The sequence below is a fragment of the Peromyscus maniculatus genome, chromosome 5, assembly GCF_049852395.1.
Source record: "Peromyscus maniculatus bairdii isolate BWxNUB_F1_BW_parent chromosome 5, HU_Pman_BW_mat_3.1, whole genome shotgun sequence".
NCBI classification, from domain to species: Eukaryota; Metazoa; Chordata; class Mammalia; order Rodentia; family Cricetidae; genus Peromyscus; species Peromyscus maniculatus.
In genome coordinates, this window is record NC_134856.1 from 106,778,877 (window position 1) to 106,792,975 (window position 14,099).

A 14,099-nucleotide genomic window follows, 5' to 3' on the forward strand; every position below is an offset into this window, starting at 1 on the left:
CTTCCTGTTCTCTCCTTTCTCCTCTCTGTTATTCCCGTCTATACTTCCTGCCTAGCCACTGGCCAATCAGTGTTTTATTTATTGACCAATCAGAGCAATTTGACATACAGACCATCTCACAGCACAGCCTCATTTTGTGATATTTGCTTAAGGTGGGATATCAGGACTTCTGGCCAGACTTTCTGGGCTCAACCCTCACCCAGCTTGGTCTCTTGCTACATGGTGTTGTGGGCACTGAATTGGTCAGTATTTTTCTCACTCATATGATGGTGATGAGAAAAGTACCATGTGGGACTTCTGTGCTGGCTTTTGCATTAGTGAGATCTCTCTGACCCTGTAGATTCTGTTGGAAGGCATTGCTGTATTGTAGAATATTATTTTAAGATGTGTTACATTTGCTTATGCTGTGGTACATTTGTTTTTAATGATGCAAAGATGTGTTACATTCTTTTATGTTGCATTTGTTTAACTCTGTGCAGCTATGTTACTTTGCCTGTCTAAACCACCTGATTGGTCTAATAAAGAGCTGAATGGCCAATAGCAAGGCAGGAGAAAGGATAGGTGGGGCTAGCAGGCAGAGAGAATAAATAGGAGGAGAAATCTGGGAGGAGTGGATCAAAGAATGAGAAAAGGAAGAGAGGGGGATGCCAAGGCCAGCCACCCAGTTGCACAGCCAGACTTGGAATGAAAAGGAAAGAAAAGATATGCAGAAATAGGGAAAGGTAAAAGCCCAGAGGCAAAAGATAGATGGGATAATTTAAATTAAGAAAAGCTGTCTAGAAATAAGCCAAGCTAAGACTGGGCATTCATAAGTAGGAGTAAGCCTCTGTGTATATTTATCTGGTAGCTGGGTGGTGGACCCCCCAAAAGAGCAAAGAGCCAAAAAAGTAAAAAAAAAAAAAAGCAACCAACAACATTGCTGTCTTGAGCCTAAGTGTTCTAAACTGTGAGTGTGGAACACACTTACGATCTTTAGTGTCTTTGAGCCCTGTTTCTAACTTTCATCATGTTTTTCATTATGTACAAGTTTTCCATCTCTTTGATTTATTTTATTTGTAAATATTTTATTCTTTTTAATGCTTCTATATATGGAATTGTTTTTAGTAATTTCCTCTTCAGATTATTGTTAACATATAGAAACAATCATTTTCACATGTAATATATCTTTGTTTGTTTTGTTTATGTTTTCTGAGTCAGATCTTGCTTTGTAGCCCTGGATGGCCTGGAACTTGTCATGTAGGTCAGGCTAGACTGGAACTTTTAGCGATCCTCATGCCTCTACTTCCTGAGTGCTGGGATTATAGATCTGAGCCACCATATTTGAGTCTCTGTTGTGTTTTGATGACAGCGTTGCCTTCTCCTGGCTTCAAAGGTGTGTGCCTCAGTGGCTTACTCTGTTTGTTGTCTTTGGAGAGAGGTGAGCAGAGTGTGTGATGAGGAAATGGCAGCTGCTAGGTCTCCATGGAGACTGGAGTTCTGCTCCTCCTCAGTTACTGAGTCCGCATACTTCCCAACTCCACTTCCTGCCTGGCATTTGCCTCCTGTGGGTTTCCTCCTGGGCAGAGCACTCAAGGTAGTTCATACTGAGTGTTGGTGTTTGACCTGAGCCTTGCTATTGAATCTATATGATGACACATGCTATATTTTTTCCAGTCCCTGAAGAATGCTACATTTTTCTTCATTTTAACTGCACATTTAATGTCATATAGCCAACTTGAAGTAGGAGAATAGACTTTTGATAGGAATTGGGCATCATTAGTAGTATACATGTTTGAGCATAGTTCTGTAGTGTGCAGTGGAGGAACCCTGTCACACTTTTTAACCCATTGTTTCTTTTGCTCTATAAGAGGCCAGCAGAAATAGTTGATGAGGAAGAAGATGGCGAAAAAACAAACAAAGATGCCAAGCAGAAAGAAGACTTCTCAGCAATGAATGGTGACGCTGAAGATGGAGAGGGTAGTGAGGCTGCTGATGCCCCTAAGCGAGAGGAGGAAATCCCAGACCATGGAGAGGAGAAGGCAAGTTCCTCTCGGGTAAACGGTGTCACTGATGAAGAGAATGGTGAGGAACTGGACCAGGTCACTGAGGAGCTTCAACCAGCAGTGGATGAGGAGGGAAAGACTGAAGGAGACAACAGTGGACAAGATGAGGTACTTGTATTATTTTGGCTTGCTTGTGCATAAGTATGTGTGGGCACATGCTTGCACACACATGAACATGCTTAGGAAATTAGCTAAACATTTAGATTCTGCAGTAAAACTCTACTATCTGGTAGAGTAAGAAACACTGAGCTCCATTTAATTTCAATTTTTTACTTATTTCAATCAAATAACAAGTACTGCCACATACATTTGTTTCATGTACTCATCCATCTACCCACTTACCTATCCACTCATCTACCTACCCATCCATCAATCTAGCTATTCACTTAACCACCCATCCACCACTCATCCACTCACCAGGCTAACACCAGGGGAGAATAAACTAGAAAATGGTATCAAGCTCAGTGAGACATTGAACCCATTTAAAGAACATCATGGCCACTAACAGGACTTCTTTGTTCTTTAGATAAGTTAAAGTCTAGTTGTTTCGCCCATGTTAAATAGATTAGTCAAGCATTCAGCATACCGGGTACTGGTTTGTTTCACTGCAGCAAAGCACAAGAAAGTTTAATAGCAGAGTAGTGCAAAGTGTTCTCATGGCCAAGCTTTACCAGTCAGTCCCAAACTACCTGTATTCTACTATGCACTTCTATAAAGCATCTGTAACATGTAAAGGAAAACACTTGGCATATCTCACATTTCCTCTTTATGCAAGGTAAGATTTTTACAGTGTGGCTGTGTAAGACATACAGAACACAATTCCTCATACAGAGCTCAGCATAGTCCTCCTGGCTGTGTATGTAGCAACAATAGTGGGTTTCTCACAGCGCTCTGCTGACGTAGCTTTTGATGAAAGCTTACAACATGAAATCCAAGTGCAGTTCTACCTGGGGCTCAGCAGGAAGCTCCTGGTGTGCAGTCTTCCAGTGGTCTAGCTTAATCCAGTGTGTGACCCAGTCAGATGTCACAAAAATGCATGGTTTGTAAAAATCTTCCTGTAATTTGCAACAACGTGAATAAGGTCAGAGGGCATTATGTTATGTGAAACAAACCCAACACAAATACTGTGTGAGCTCCGGTGTATAAAAAGCTGAATTTATAGAAGCAGAAAGTAGAATGAAGGTTACTGGGGACTGAGGGTTGGGTCTGGGGAGGTGTTGGCCAAAGAACAGAACCTGTCCATTCTGAAGAATAAGTTCTGGAGCTGTGTTGTCCGGCATAGTGACTATCCTAACAATGTGTTCTCATACGAGAGGAGTGTTCCTATTCTTACAGATAGAGAAGGAAACTGTGAGGTAATGCAGATGTTAATGAGTTCAAGTTAGCCATTCCACAATGCACATGTACTTTAGGACATTATATATTATGTCATAAACATATTTTTCAATTAAAATAAATCAATTTAAAGACTAAAGTAAAAAATAGGCTTTTGATAGGAATTGGGCACCACTTAAGTTTAGAGTTATATAACTTGGCAAGGGCCTGAAGCATGAGTGTCTGTGGTATATAATGTCACTGGTGAGCCCAGTTCTTGGGTGCTCAGGTAAGTGGCTCACTGGAGACATTAAGGACCAATCAAATGTCCAAGATGGAGCAGTTACTCACAAGGAGATGGAGTCTTACATGATTGTCCCCTCTTTCAATGATTATATATGTTATCTTCATTTGCCCTCATGCATTAATATGCAGCTACTCCAAGTGTACCAAGTGTATGAAGATCTAAACTTGCATGTACTATAGATTAGAGGTTAACAATGGACTTTTATAAAAGGATTCCTTACTCACAAAAGTTCAGTTTGTCATATGTACCAGTTCTTGTGCAATGTGACAAATAAAAATAGCAAGAAACAGACAACAAATACACAGTAGCAACTGGCACTGTAGGGAGCAGCAGGAAGTAGAGGGCAAATTCACAATAGCAATTGCTATCTACTGAGATTGTGAATTGATACTCTATTATGATAGCATTTGAGATACTTCACAAGGAAACAATGTGAAAGAAAATGCAGACCTGGAAACATACACACATAAACATATAAATATGTATACATGTATATATACACATATAAGCATATACAGGCATATATTCATATATACATATTCACTGACATACATGCTTTTATAGATACATATAAACATTTTACATATACACACATCTGTATACATGCACATATACATACATGCATACATACATATACACATATCTATATATACACATGCACTCATACATATAAACATACATGTATACTTACATGTGTATATATATCAACACATGCATTTCTACATATATATGTACATGCACACACATATACTTGCATATTCACATGCATATATACATATGTACATTCATACATACACACATACATGCATGCATATGTATGCACATACACATATGTATTTCTTTTCTCTTTTTTAGCATAAATCATGCCTGTGGGGTTTAGTGATCTGGAGCTGTTCTTGTCCCTGAGACTGAGGGCCCTTGTGAGGCTGTGAAGCATCCAGAATTTCATGGGCTATAGCTTGAAAACTGGCCAGTTCTCCTCTTACACCTTAGCAGCAGCCTAATGGGTAGATGAATTATAAATGAGATAAATGTCATTGATGACAGGAGATGTACAAGGGACAATGGCTATTCCTGGGGAAAAGCTGCCTCTATGCTTTGTTTATATCCTGCTCTTATCTACTAGACACTGGTCTGGCACTCGGCATCGTGCTATGAATCTGCAGATTTGGGTGGAAGAGGATCATAGGGAGCTCAGTGGGTTAGTGAGACATAGGTGAAGCTGAGATGCTGTTTCTTCTCTCACTTTGGAAATACTTAACCGAAAAGTGTAAATCCACCTTTGAAGAGAAAAACTGAAAGAGACGCAGAGAAAGAGAGAAAATAACCCTGCAGCATAAGAGACGACACTCTGCTTTCATCTCGTCTAGACAGGCTGCCGCAAACCTACTATGCAGTTGAGGGTGGCCTTGATCTCCTGATCTTCTGCCTCTGCCTCTAAAGTGCTGGGATTACGGACATGTGCTGCTACACTCTGATTGTAAAGCACATATTGGTCACATGAGGTGTCAGTCCAAATAAAGGGCTGAAATAGCAAGCTGGGGGAAATGACTGACTAAAAACAAGGGGACCCGAAGGATGGTTTGTAGTGGAATACTTACGTGGTTGAATGGGACATTTAAGTGAACTTTATTATCCTCATAAAACAAAGAGATAATCATCTTTGTTTTGGTCTATTTTTCTTCCAGGCTGACTTAGATGCCCAAAGACCACCAAGACCAGAAGTGACAGTCACCAGTCCTCAAGAAAAGGAAGAGAATGAACAAAACAAGGACTCTTCTGCTGTGGCATAGATGCTTTTAAAGCAGGAACTAGATGGGATGTAAGAGCATGCAGGGATGTAATACTTGAGTAATGAACACAGCATCTCTGTTAGGCAGAATGTGTTAATATGGTGGGACACTACCTGCTGGATTTTAAAAATAGAAGATAAATGGAAGGTTAGGTAATTTGTAGCTCAAAACAGAATGACTTATGTTTATGACAGATGTTTAAAAATTCCTTTAGAAGAATCAAATAAGAGAGACAGAGAGGATATGTACCTTAAGATAGTTGACAACCTGCGTTTGTAAAGGAGAAAGACATGGGCTAGCTCCCATTGGATATATTATTATAGACTTGGAAGCAAGAGTATTGGCAGCTTGTTCTAAAGCATTTATCTAGGAACATATAGACTTTTAAAGAATTGATAATAGGAAAATATGTATTATGTTCTTAAAGCAATAAACTGTTGATTGAACCAATTGCAATTTAGTTTCAGAGATAATTTGGAGATGGCAATAGATCCAAACACTCTGAAGCTGTTGACATTCCTTTCTTCCTCTAGCCAAGGTCCACCTTGGTCAAAGTCCAAACACAGCCCAAGGTGACTCTGGAGGGAGGAAATGCTTCTCCAGGGCACTGGTGATTCACATCAGGTGTGTCTGCTGAGGCACACTCTCAGGCAAGAACCAGAGAGCGCGATACGGAAATCCTGTGATTTTCACTGGTCTAGTCTGTCTGTACCAGGAACAAACTTTCTGTCTCCTATATGCTGCTGGAAACCCAATATTGGTTGCAATTGAATTCTTTCCAGGATTAAAAAAAGAGAACATTTTACTAAACACAAGGGAATAGAATAGGAAGCAACCAGTAGATTCTGGACACCCAATTCCTTCACTTCCTGCTGTGCCTCTGTCAGGATGCCATGGTTGCGTAGGGATATCATGTCCATCCATCCATCCATCCATCCATCCATCCATCCATCCATCCATCCATCCATCCATCCATCCAATCTCCTAACTTATTAGACTTTCAAGCAGATTTTTAGCCCTTTTTTTAGCCTTTCAAGCAGATTCGTTTCTATAAATTTAGATTCCATCTGATGGAATTTGGTGAAAAAAACTTAAAAATTTTCCATAGCTCCTGATTTCAGTTTGTGGATGGACTAAAGTAATGTGCCTTCACCTTGTGAAGAATAGATGGGGAAAAAGATAATTGCATTAGTTTGATGATCATAGCGGAGATGATGCACCTCTTCCCTAAATATAGAAATATTATGTATTTCTCATTTTAAAGAATATGTTTTTACTCATATGGAAAATTTTAACTTCTAGTGCTTTTGTAAGATTCATTACTATTGTAAGTCTAAAAGATTATTTTCCTCTCCAGATTTCACAACCAACCATCTGGGATCAAAATAGTTTCAAGTTATATATACTAAAGTGATATAGAAAATAGATACATTTTCCCTCCAAAGCTATTTTGATTTTTCCGTGAATAGAAAATATGAACAGAGCTTATGATGTCACAGTATTTGAGAGACATTATGACACAAGGCCTGGGAATCTGGGAGGATGGATTTTAACTGGGACACAACCTGGGTTGTGCTTTCTCTGTACAGGCTTACTTTTCCAAATCTGACAATATGAAACACATGGACTGCCAGCAACCATCTTGCCTGCTAGGGAAACAGAGAAGCTGGTCTTCTGATGTGAAATACTAGGGTCTGGGGTTGATGATTCAAATATTTTATAAAAATTGAATATAAGAAATTTTAACTAACTCTCAAACTGATTCTCTTTCTTGCAGTGATGGGCATTTCTCTTTAATGGAGCATCACTTTTTGTTCCCGCCTTTTCTCCATTTCACTGCGATTCTTAGACTCCAGGGTCCCTCTTGACAGCTGCCTTAATGAGGCACAACACTGACATTTTGAATGAGAAATAAACTGAGCTTTTAAGAACATTTCAAGAAGGTTACAGGCATAATAATGGCCACAAAAATGTTGAAATAAATGAGAACATCATCTTCTCCTGTGCATGTATTTTAATACCTGGGACCCAAACATGTGACTCAAATCAAAATCTTCTCTATATGTTGTCTAACAAAACATGGAATCAGTTATCCATTGGGGATTAAAACTGTAGGCATAATTCTGAAGGTGACCTTAACAAAAGTTGCAGGTCCGTACACCTCTCAAAAGCGGCAGTCTCCTCTATGGAAATTGGGTACCTATGATAGGTTAGGTCCACAAGTAAGTGAGACTTACTGACAGAGCATATGAATGAGCTCTTGGTAAAGGGTCATGCATTGTTTATAGAGAAGGCACTTGGATATATATCCAGTGTATTGCTTTGAGGTGTCAGTTCTTTGTAATTTCTTAGTTTTAATTTTATATCATTGCTGCCTTAGCCATATTTCAATTTTAAAGACACTTATGATCACTGGTTTGGTGGTGGAATTGGAACATTGGGAGTTTTGCACTTGACTGGAAGTGACTTTGACATCACCTTCAGGTGAGGGGTCTGTTACACGCTTGGCATCTGTTGAAATCTCTATTGCATGCCCATCAACTTCCTGCTACTATCACTACAGGGCAGCCCCCTCCTCTCTATGTTCTCCTGGGGGTCTTGAGGAGACATGTTATTTAGGATGTTATTCTTGTATTTTATGTTTTAATGTCAGAATGCCAGACTCATGGGAAGAGCATGATATGGTTATGTCTCCAGTTTTATTCTGAAAGGGTTAATTCTTGCTGTGGTGTCTAAAGACATACCATATCATACATATGGCTTAGAATCAGTCACATATCTCTGTGGGTGTGTAGCTGTAACGTGACACTGATATGTTTTATGCTGTCTATCCTAGGGTAGGGCTCAAAACCTGTTAACTACACATGTTTCTCTAGAAGCCTGGGGAAATGGCTCAGCAGCTAAGGTGCTTGCTCCCCTACACTGGCATGCACGTACACAAAGCTCCCCGCCCCCGGACAGCTGAATAAATAAATGTAAATGCATTGTTTTCTTTAGAACACCCTGCCTTATACACAGAGGATGAATTTCACTAATTTAGAGAAGATCAATGTGCTTCAAGCTGAGGCTGCAGTTGGGCCCAAGAGGCTCACACCTGTAATCTCACAGCTTGAGCGGGACGAAGAATCAAGAGTTACAAGTTATCCTTGGCTACAAAGTGTGTTTGGGGCTAACCTTTGCAACTTGAAACCCTGTCTCAAAAACCCACCAACCAACCAACTCACCTAACTACCCATTAAAGCTGAACTTGCCACTGCAGAAAAATCAGAAGGTATATTCATCACATTACCAGAAGGTACATTCAGCATGTTAATCATGTCTTCTTAAGAATCAATTCTGCACTCTTATTGTTGTTGTTAAAGTAGCAAAGTGAAAAGGTAAATGAATCACTGAGTAGAAAGCTCCTCATCTGAACTGGTGCCAATCAGAACAAAACAGAAAACATAATGTAGATGCTGCCTATCAGTACTTCCGCTGGTGCCACCATGCACTTTCAGACATTAGGAAGGGCCTCCTCACTGATGTCCATTTAGCAAGGCTCTCAGGTGGAGAGAAACCATGCTAGCAGTGTGAGAGCGAACATGGAGAGGCCACTGTTATCATGGTGTTTTAATATTGCTTTACTGAGACCAAGAGATGTACTATTCTTCCCAAATAAGAAAGTTACCAGCCTCATTTAAACTAGGCATGGTGGCACATGCCTGTTACTCCAGTGCTCTAGAGGTAGAGGCAGAGGGATCAGAAGTTCTAGGTCATTCTCAGCTACATAGTGAGTCCCAGGCCAGTCAGAGCTGTAAGCGATCTGCCTAAAACGAAAAAGGAAGGGATGCTAAAATTAGTTTTAGTCACATTTTAAAATGAGAGATATGTATTTTGTTGCCTGAATTGATGGCAGACTGCAGTTTGTGCAGCATCATAAAGTAGCATGTATACTATTTTGTGGGCAGGGAGAAAATCCAGGGCTCTTCTTTGTGTCCAGAAACCAGGTACAACATAGTGTGACTGTAATACAGTGTCACCCAGGGGTGGAACCAGTTTCTGAAGGTTAGTCTGTTTTTCTGATCAGAGACCCCTGTACTTTCTTATTACTGAATGTTACGTTCATAAACATCATAAGGTTTTTGCTTTTGAAAAATACCCTAGTACATAGATAAGTCTTTATATATTATAAGTCTTTATGTATTTTATACATAATGGCTTTTGCGTTATATATTTTACCCCATCAAGTCTGAAAGACAGGTAGGGAATAAAAGAATGTCCATGTATGTTGAGGAGGAAATAAATTATTGTTTTTGAAGAGTCATAATGCTGGTGGAAGATCTGGAATTAGGAAATAATTAAAAATAATAACAAAAAAGCACTTATAAAAACCAGAGGGAACTAGTGGGCTCTGGTCATCTGAGCCAATGGCTGTGCTTTGTGAATGGGACCAAATGAATTCTGTGCAGGTTTATCAGCTTGAAATGCATTGTTCAATGGACTGTTTCAGTTTTTGTGAAAAACCAGAGTGATCGTGACCAGCTTCAGAAGACTGCAGAAGGCTCTGTTGTTTTTGTGTCTTCCTTGCTCTGAAATTGCTAACGCGCACGTGGTAATGGGCAGTTTTTAATGCTCTATGTAAAGATAAAGTTAAGCTCATCATTTCTGTAGCCTTTATTATATTTAGTATGTCTTTATGTCAGGAAAAGTATGTGTTTTGATCGAATTATGAGATGTACCTTTCATTTCTGTATCAGAGCACGTTCTAAAATGCTTGTGTACCTTGCCTGTCCTCTGAGTAGATGGGTGTTTTATGTAGTTAACATACATGTTTAGCATTCCCATGTGATATTATGTTGTTAATATTTCATGTGTGGATCACTTTTGTAGCATTTTCCAGGAACACAATAAGTACACAAACTTATGTAGGCATTCAGCTCATTAGAGGATACTTCTGTTTGTATCTGTTTGTATAGCATAGACATTAAGCTCCATCCTGTTATTTTTTTTTAAATTTCATATGCATGTTTATTTGATAAAAATTCAGATCTATTAAAATCGTTACTTCTTTATTTTATGAAATATATTTAGAGATGCACAAGTTCAGAGGTTTTGTGATACTCATGACATGTATTTTGTATACAGACAACCACAGAAATAAATGTATAATTTTACAAAGAGTTTCATTCAAATTCAGTTTGTGGGACTGTTCACTGCTTCCTTTTAAATCGTTTTATTTCCCCCTCCATGATTAAGAAACAGACAGTTAAGCACAAAATCGCCATGATTTGGACCCTGTGACCACGGAGCATGTACTTAAGCACCTCTTGGACACATTAGCTCACCTTGGTCATCCCGCTGGATCAGAACAGCAAGCTCCAGCCGGGAAGCAGGTATCTAAGCTCCAGAGGCAGGCCGCTTTGCAGACATGGTTAGTCAACGTCAGACCCTCCCCCCAGCTGACACCAGTAGTCCCTCCACAAAGCACTGCAACATGGCCTGCGTGCATCTGTTATGTTATACTTGTTTATGAGAATAAACACACAGCCCTCTTGCAGGCTTCTGAGTGGATTTTTTCCCTCCTCTAATGGGGCTTCAGTCTATTAAATTGTTACACAGTCTCTCCAATGCGCTCGTAGTCAAACTCAATCTTCCATTAAGAAGACAAATGACGCAGGAATGCCTGGCACTTCTGGCTGATCTAACGAATTCACTGGTGTGGTAGTAAGAAAAGTGACATGAAAATGCAAGAAAAAAAAAGTGGAACAGTAAGCTTAAAACTAGATGGGGCAATGAACTCTGGTTTCCACTGTTCACTGTTTCATTCATTATTTGTTTATGGGGCTTAATTGTTTTTATGTATGTGTGTCTGTCTGTCTGAGTGTGTGCCACGTAAGTGCAGGGTGGCAAGAAGAAGGTGTCAGATTCCCTGGAGCTGCAGTTACAGGTGGTTGTGAGCTGATGTGCTGGGAACTGAATCTGGATCCTTACTGTGGAGGCATCTTTTCAGCCCTTTTTTTATTGTTGTTGTTGTTTTCATTTGAAACAGGATCTCACTCTGTCCTCAGTGGCCTGAAACTTACTGTGTAGCCCAGGCTGGTTTCACATTCACAACTATTCTCTTGCCTCAGCCTTCCACAATGGGACCACAAGTGTAAGTTACCTTGCTTAGCAATCATTGTTCCTTTAAATTTTTATTTTATTTAAAAAAAATTACCCCTCCCCCATTACCATGGAGGTCAGGAGACAATGTGCAGGAGTTGGGTTTTCCTGTTGCCTTATGGGTTCTGGGTCAGTCAGAGGTCAGTGGCTGCCCTTACTGGCTGAGACTTCTCATTTGTTCCCTCAAGTTGCTCCTTTTGGCTACAGTAAAAGTTAGGATTGTACTGGTTCTCCTAATTCTCTGCTCATTTGCCAAGTTCTCATCTTTTCCTGTGAGTCCCTGAGGTCTCCCTGAGCAGTCTCATTCATACCTTAACAACCCCTAAGGTGCTGTGACGTCCAAACTGATGACTACTAGCCAGGTTTCTCCCGGGGAACTCCAGACCTCAAAGTACAACTTCTGGCTAGGCATCTTGGTTTTTCAAAGTCAAGTGTTCTGTTCTTGGAAGACATGCTTCTACTCCCATGTTGCCAACCCTGGTTCATGGTACCAGATGCTATCTCAGAGGTTAGAGGGTTGTACCATCATGTCCACTTTATACAGTGCTGGGGTTCAAATCCAAGGCTTCCTGCATGTTAGGCAAGCACTCCACCAACTGAGATGTATCTTAGCTCTAATACAGTTTGAAAACATTTTTTCTTTCTTATTTTGGGTACCACTTGTTTTCTGTTTAGTTACTGTCCTCTGTTCTTATCATTAATATTTCCTTTTGTTTCTCTGTTTGCTCTAACTCCTTCAGCTGAACGCCTCACTAATTGCATTTGGCTTCTCCCATTTCTGACATATGCTTTTGAGGTTTTAAATGTACCAGCATGTTTCACACCAGTGAGAACAACAAGTTTTGATATAAAATATTTGTGACTGCAGTTTGACTGTAAACAGTTTTTGTGAATTTCCCTGTTCTTTGACTCATGGCCCAGTGGATGGGTCTGGGAATGCTTGCCCCTTCCAAGTCCCCTTTGATTGACTGGTGTATCCATCCACCTGCTGCTGTGAGCACTGAGTGCTTGGACACCGCTCCTTGGTCAGAGGGACACTATAATGACCAGGAGGTTCAGTCCTGCATTATTGGCTTGCACCTTATGGCTAACTGGCATGGGAAGCAAATGCCTTAGTACCTTGCTTCAGGTGGAACCAACTTGGTGCAGTTTCTGTTCCAAAGCTGCTGATGGGTGCAGGCTGAAGGTACTTTTCAGTTGGGCCATATCCTTGTTTTCCTCAGTCTCTCCACTCCGGCTTCTCTCATACTTCTTAAGAATGCACCTTTATAAATCTATATAAGAACATCCATTTCAGTTCCGCTACTAGAATGCTCAACTTAAAATTGAGGAACCTGAATGCCATGGGCTTTGGAAGTAGATTTTTCAGAGGTGGCTGCTAGAGTTATATAATTCACTGGCTAAACAACAACACTTCATTCTCTGGGGGTATGTGAGGGTTTAAAAGGGTATACAGCCTGTGACTGCAGATTGTCCCCCGTGGTTGACTGTAACGGCATGGCGATGGAAAGGGATGTGTTGTCGTTAGCTGGAGCAGAGTGTCTGGGATTTGGAGGCATGTAGGAAAACACAACCCTAAGAAAGACTATGGTGTTAGATAACTCTGAATATGCCTTAAAAAAACTGAAGTGAGAAGCCAAGACTAGTGGCTGATTTTCTATTCTCCAGCATTTGGGAGACAGAAGCAGGAATATTGCATGAGATTGAGGCCAAGTTTATATCTAACTTTAATTATAGAGTAAGACCTCTCACTCCCACAGCTCTTCAAAAAATTTGAAGGACATCTGTGTGGGTGTCCACTGAACCCTGATAGCCACCAATATCTGTATCAGTTAAACTGCGTAGTTATGCCAGATTGGCATGGCAGACTGTGGAGGAAGGGACACGCACATATTGATGCAGACATGCTTAAAGTGAGCCTCCTGGATAAGACAGGGGTGTTTGCAGGGCTTAGAATACAGACTATTTATCAAGGTGATGAGTGCTCGGGAGGCATAGGATTTCACAGAAAGGTAGGTTGTGTCTGTGGGCTGGATGGAAAGTAGATGCTTTGAAGAACGGGCTTCTGGAGCAGCAATAAAGATGTCAGGATCACAGAATAGCACTGAGCCATCAGAAGCCAAATGAGATTAATTATTGTTATGGGTGGCTCCCGTGAGTCCTGATTTGTTATTTGTAAAGATGGTCCATCAAATAGGTTAATTTAAAAGCTTTCGTGTGTGTGTGTGTGTGTGTGTGTGTGTGTGTGTGTGTGTGTGTGTGTGCTCTGAGGGTGAATTCTCAGCAAGTGCTTCGCCTGCTGAGTCATCTTTTGAGCCCCAAAATGTGGTATTTTTAATGATAAGACAGAGTAGAAGCTATCAAAGTATATAATTGGTGGAGTAGGGGCTGGAGAGATGGCTTGGTGGTGAAGAACTCTTGATGCTCTTACAGAGGATCCTGATTCAGTTCCCAGAATCAACACGGTGGCTCACAAACATCCATAACTCCAGTTCCAGAGAC

General features: G+C 40.5%; 1 protein-coding gene across 6 annotated transcripts in view; it reads left to right on the forward strand.

Moving 5' to 3' along the window:
- Positions 1 to 7,455, forward strand: part of Dcdc2 (doublecortin domain containing 2) — a 207,324-nt gene extending 199,869 nt beyond the window's left edge. For 3 of the 6 annotated variants that reach the window (XM_042278300.2, XM_076573083.1, XM_076573084.1), the window contains 3 exons: positions 1,848 to 2,150; positions 5,352 to 5,485; positions 7,234 to 7,455. In XM_042278300.2, the coding sequence (XP_042134234.1) occupies positions 1,848 to 2,150; positions 5,352 to 5,456 (408 nt within the window). In that variant the 3' untranslated portion in view covers positions 5,457 to 5,485; positions 7,234 to 7,455. Of the gene's footprint in view, positions 1 to 1,847; positions 2,151 to 5,351; positions 5,913 to 7,233 lie in introns of those variants that run through there. The other 3 variants (XM_015995980.3, XM_042278299.2, XM_042278298.2) reach the window with 1 other exon arrangement.
- The last annotated feature ends 6,644 nt before the right edge of the window (positions 7,456 to 14,099 follow it).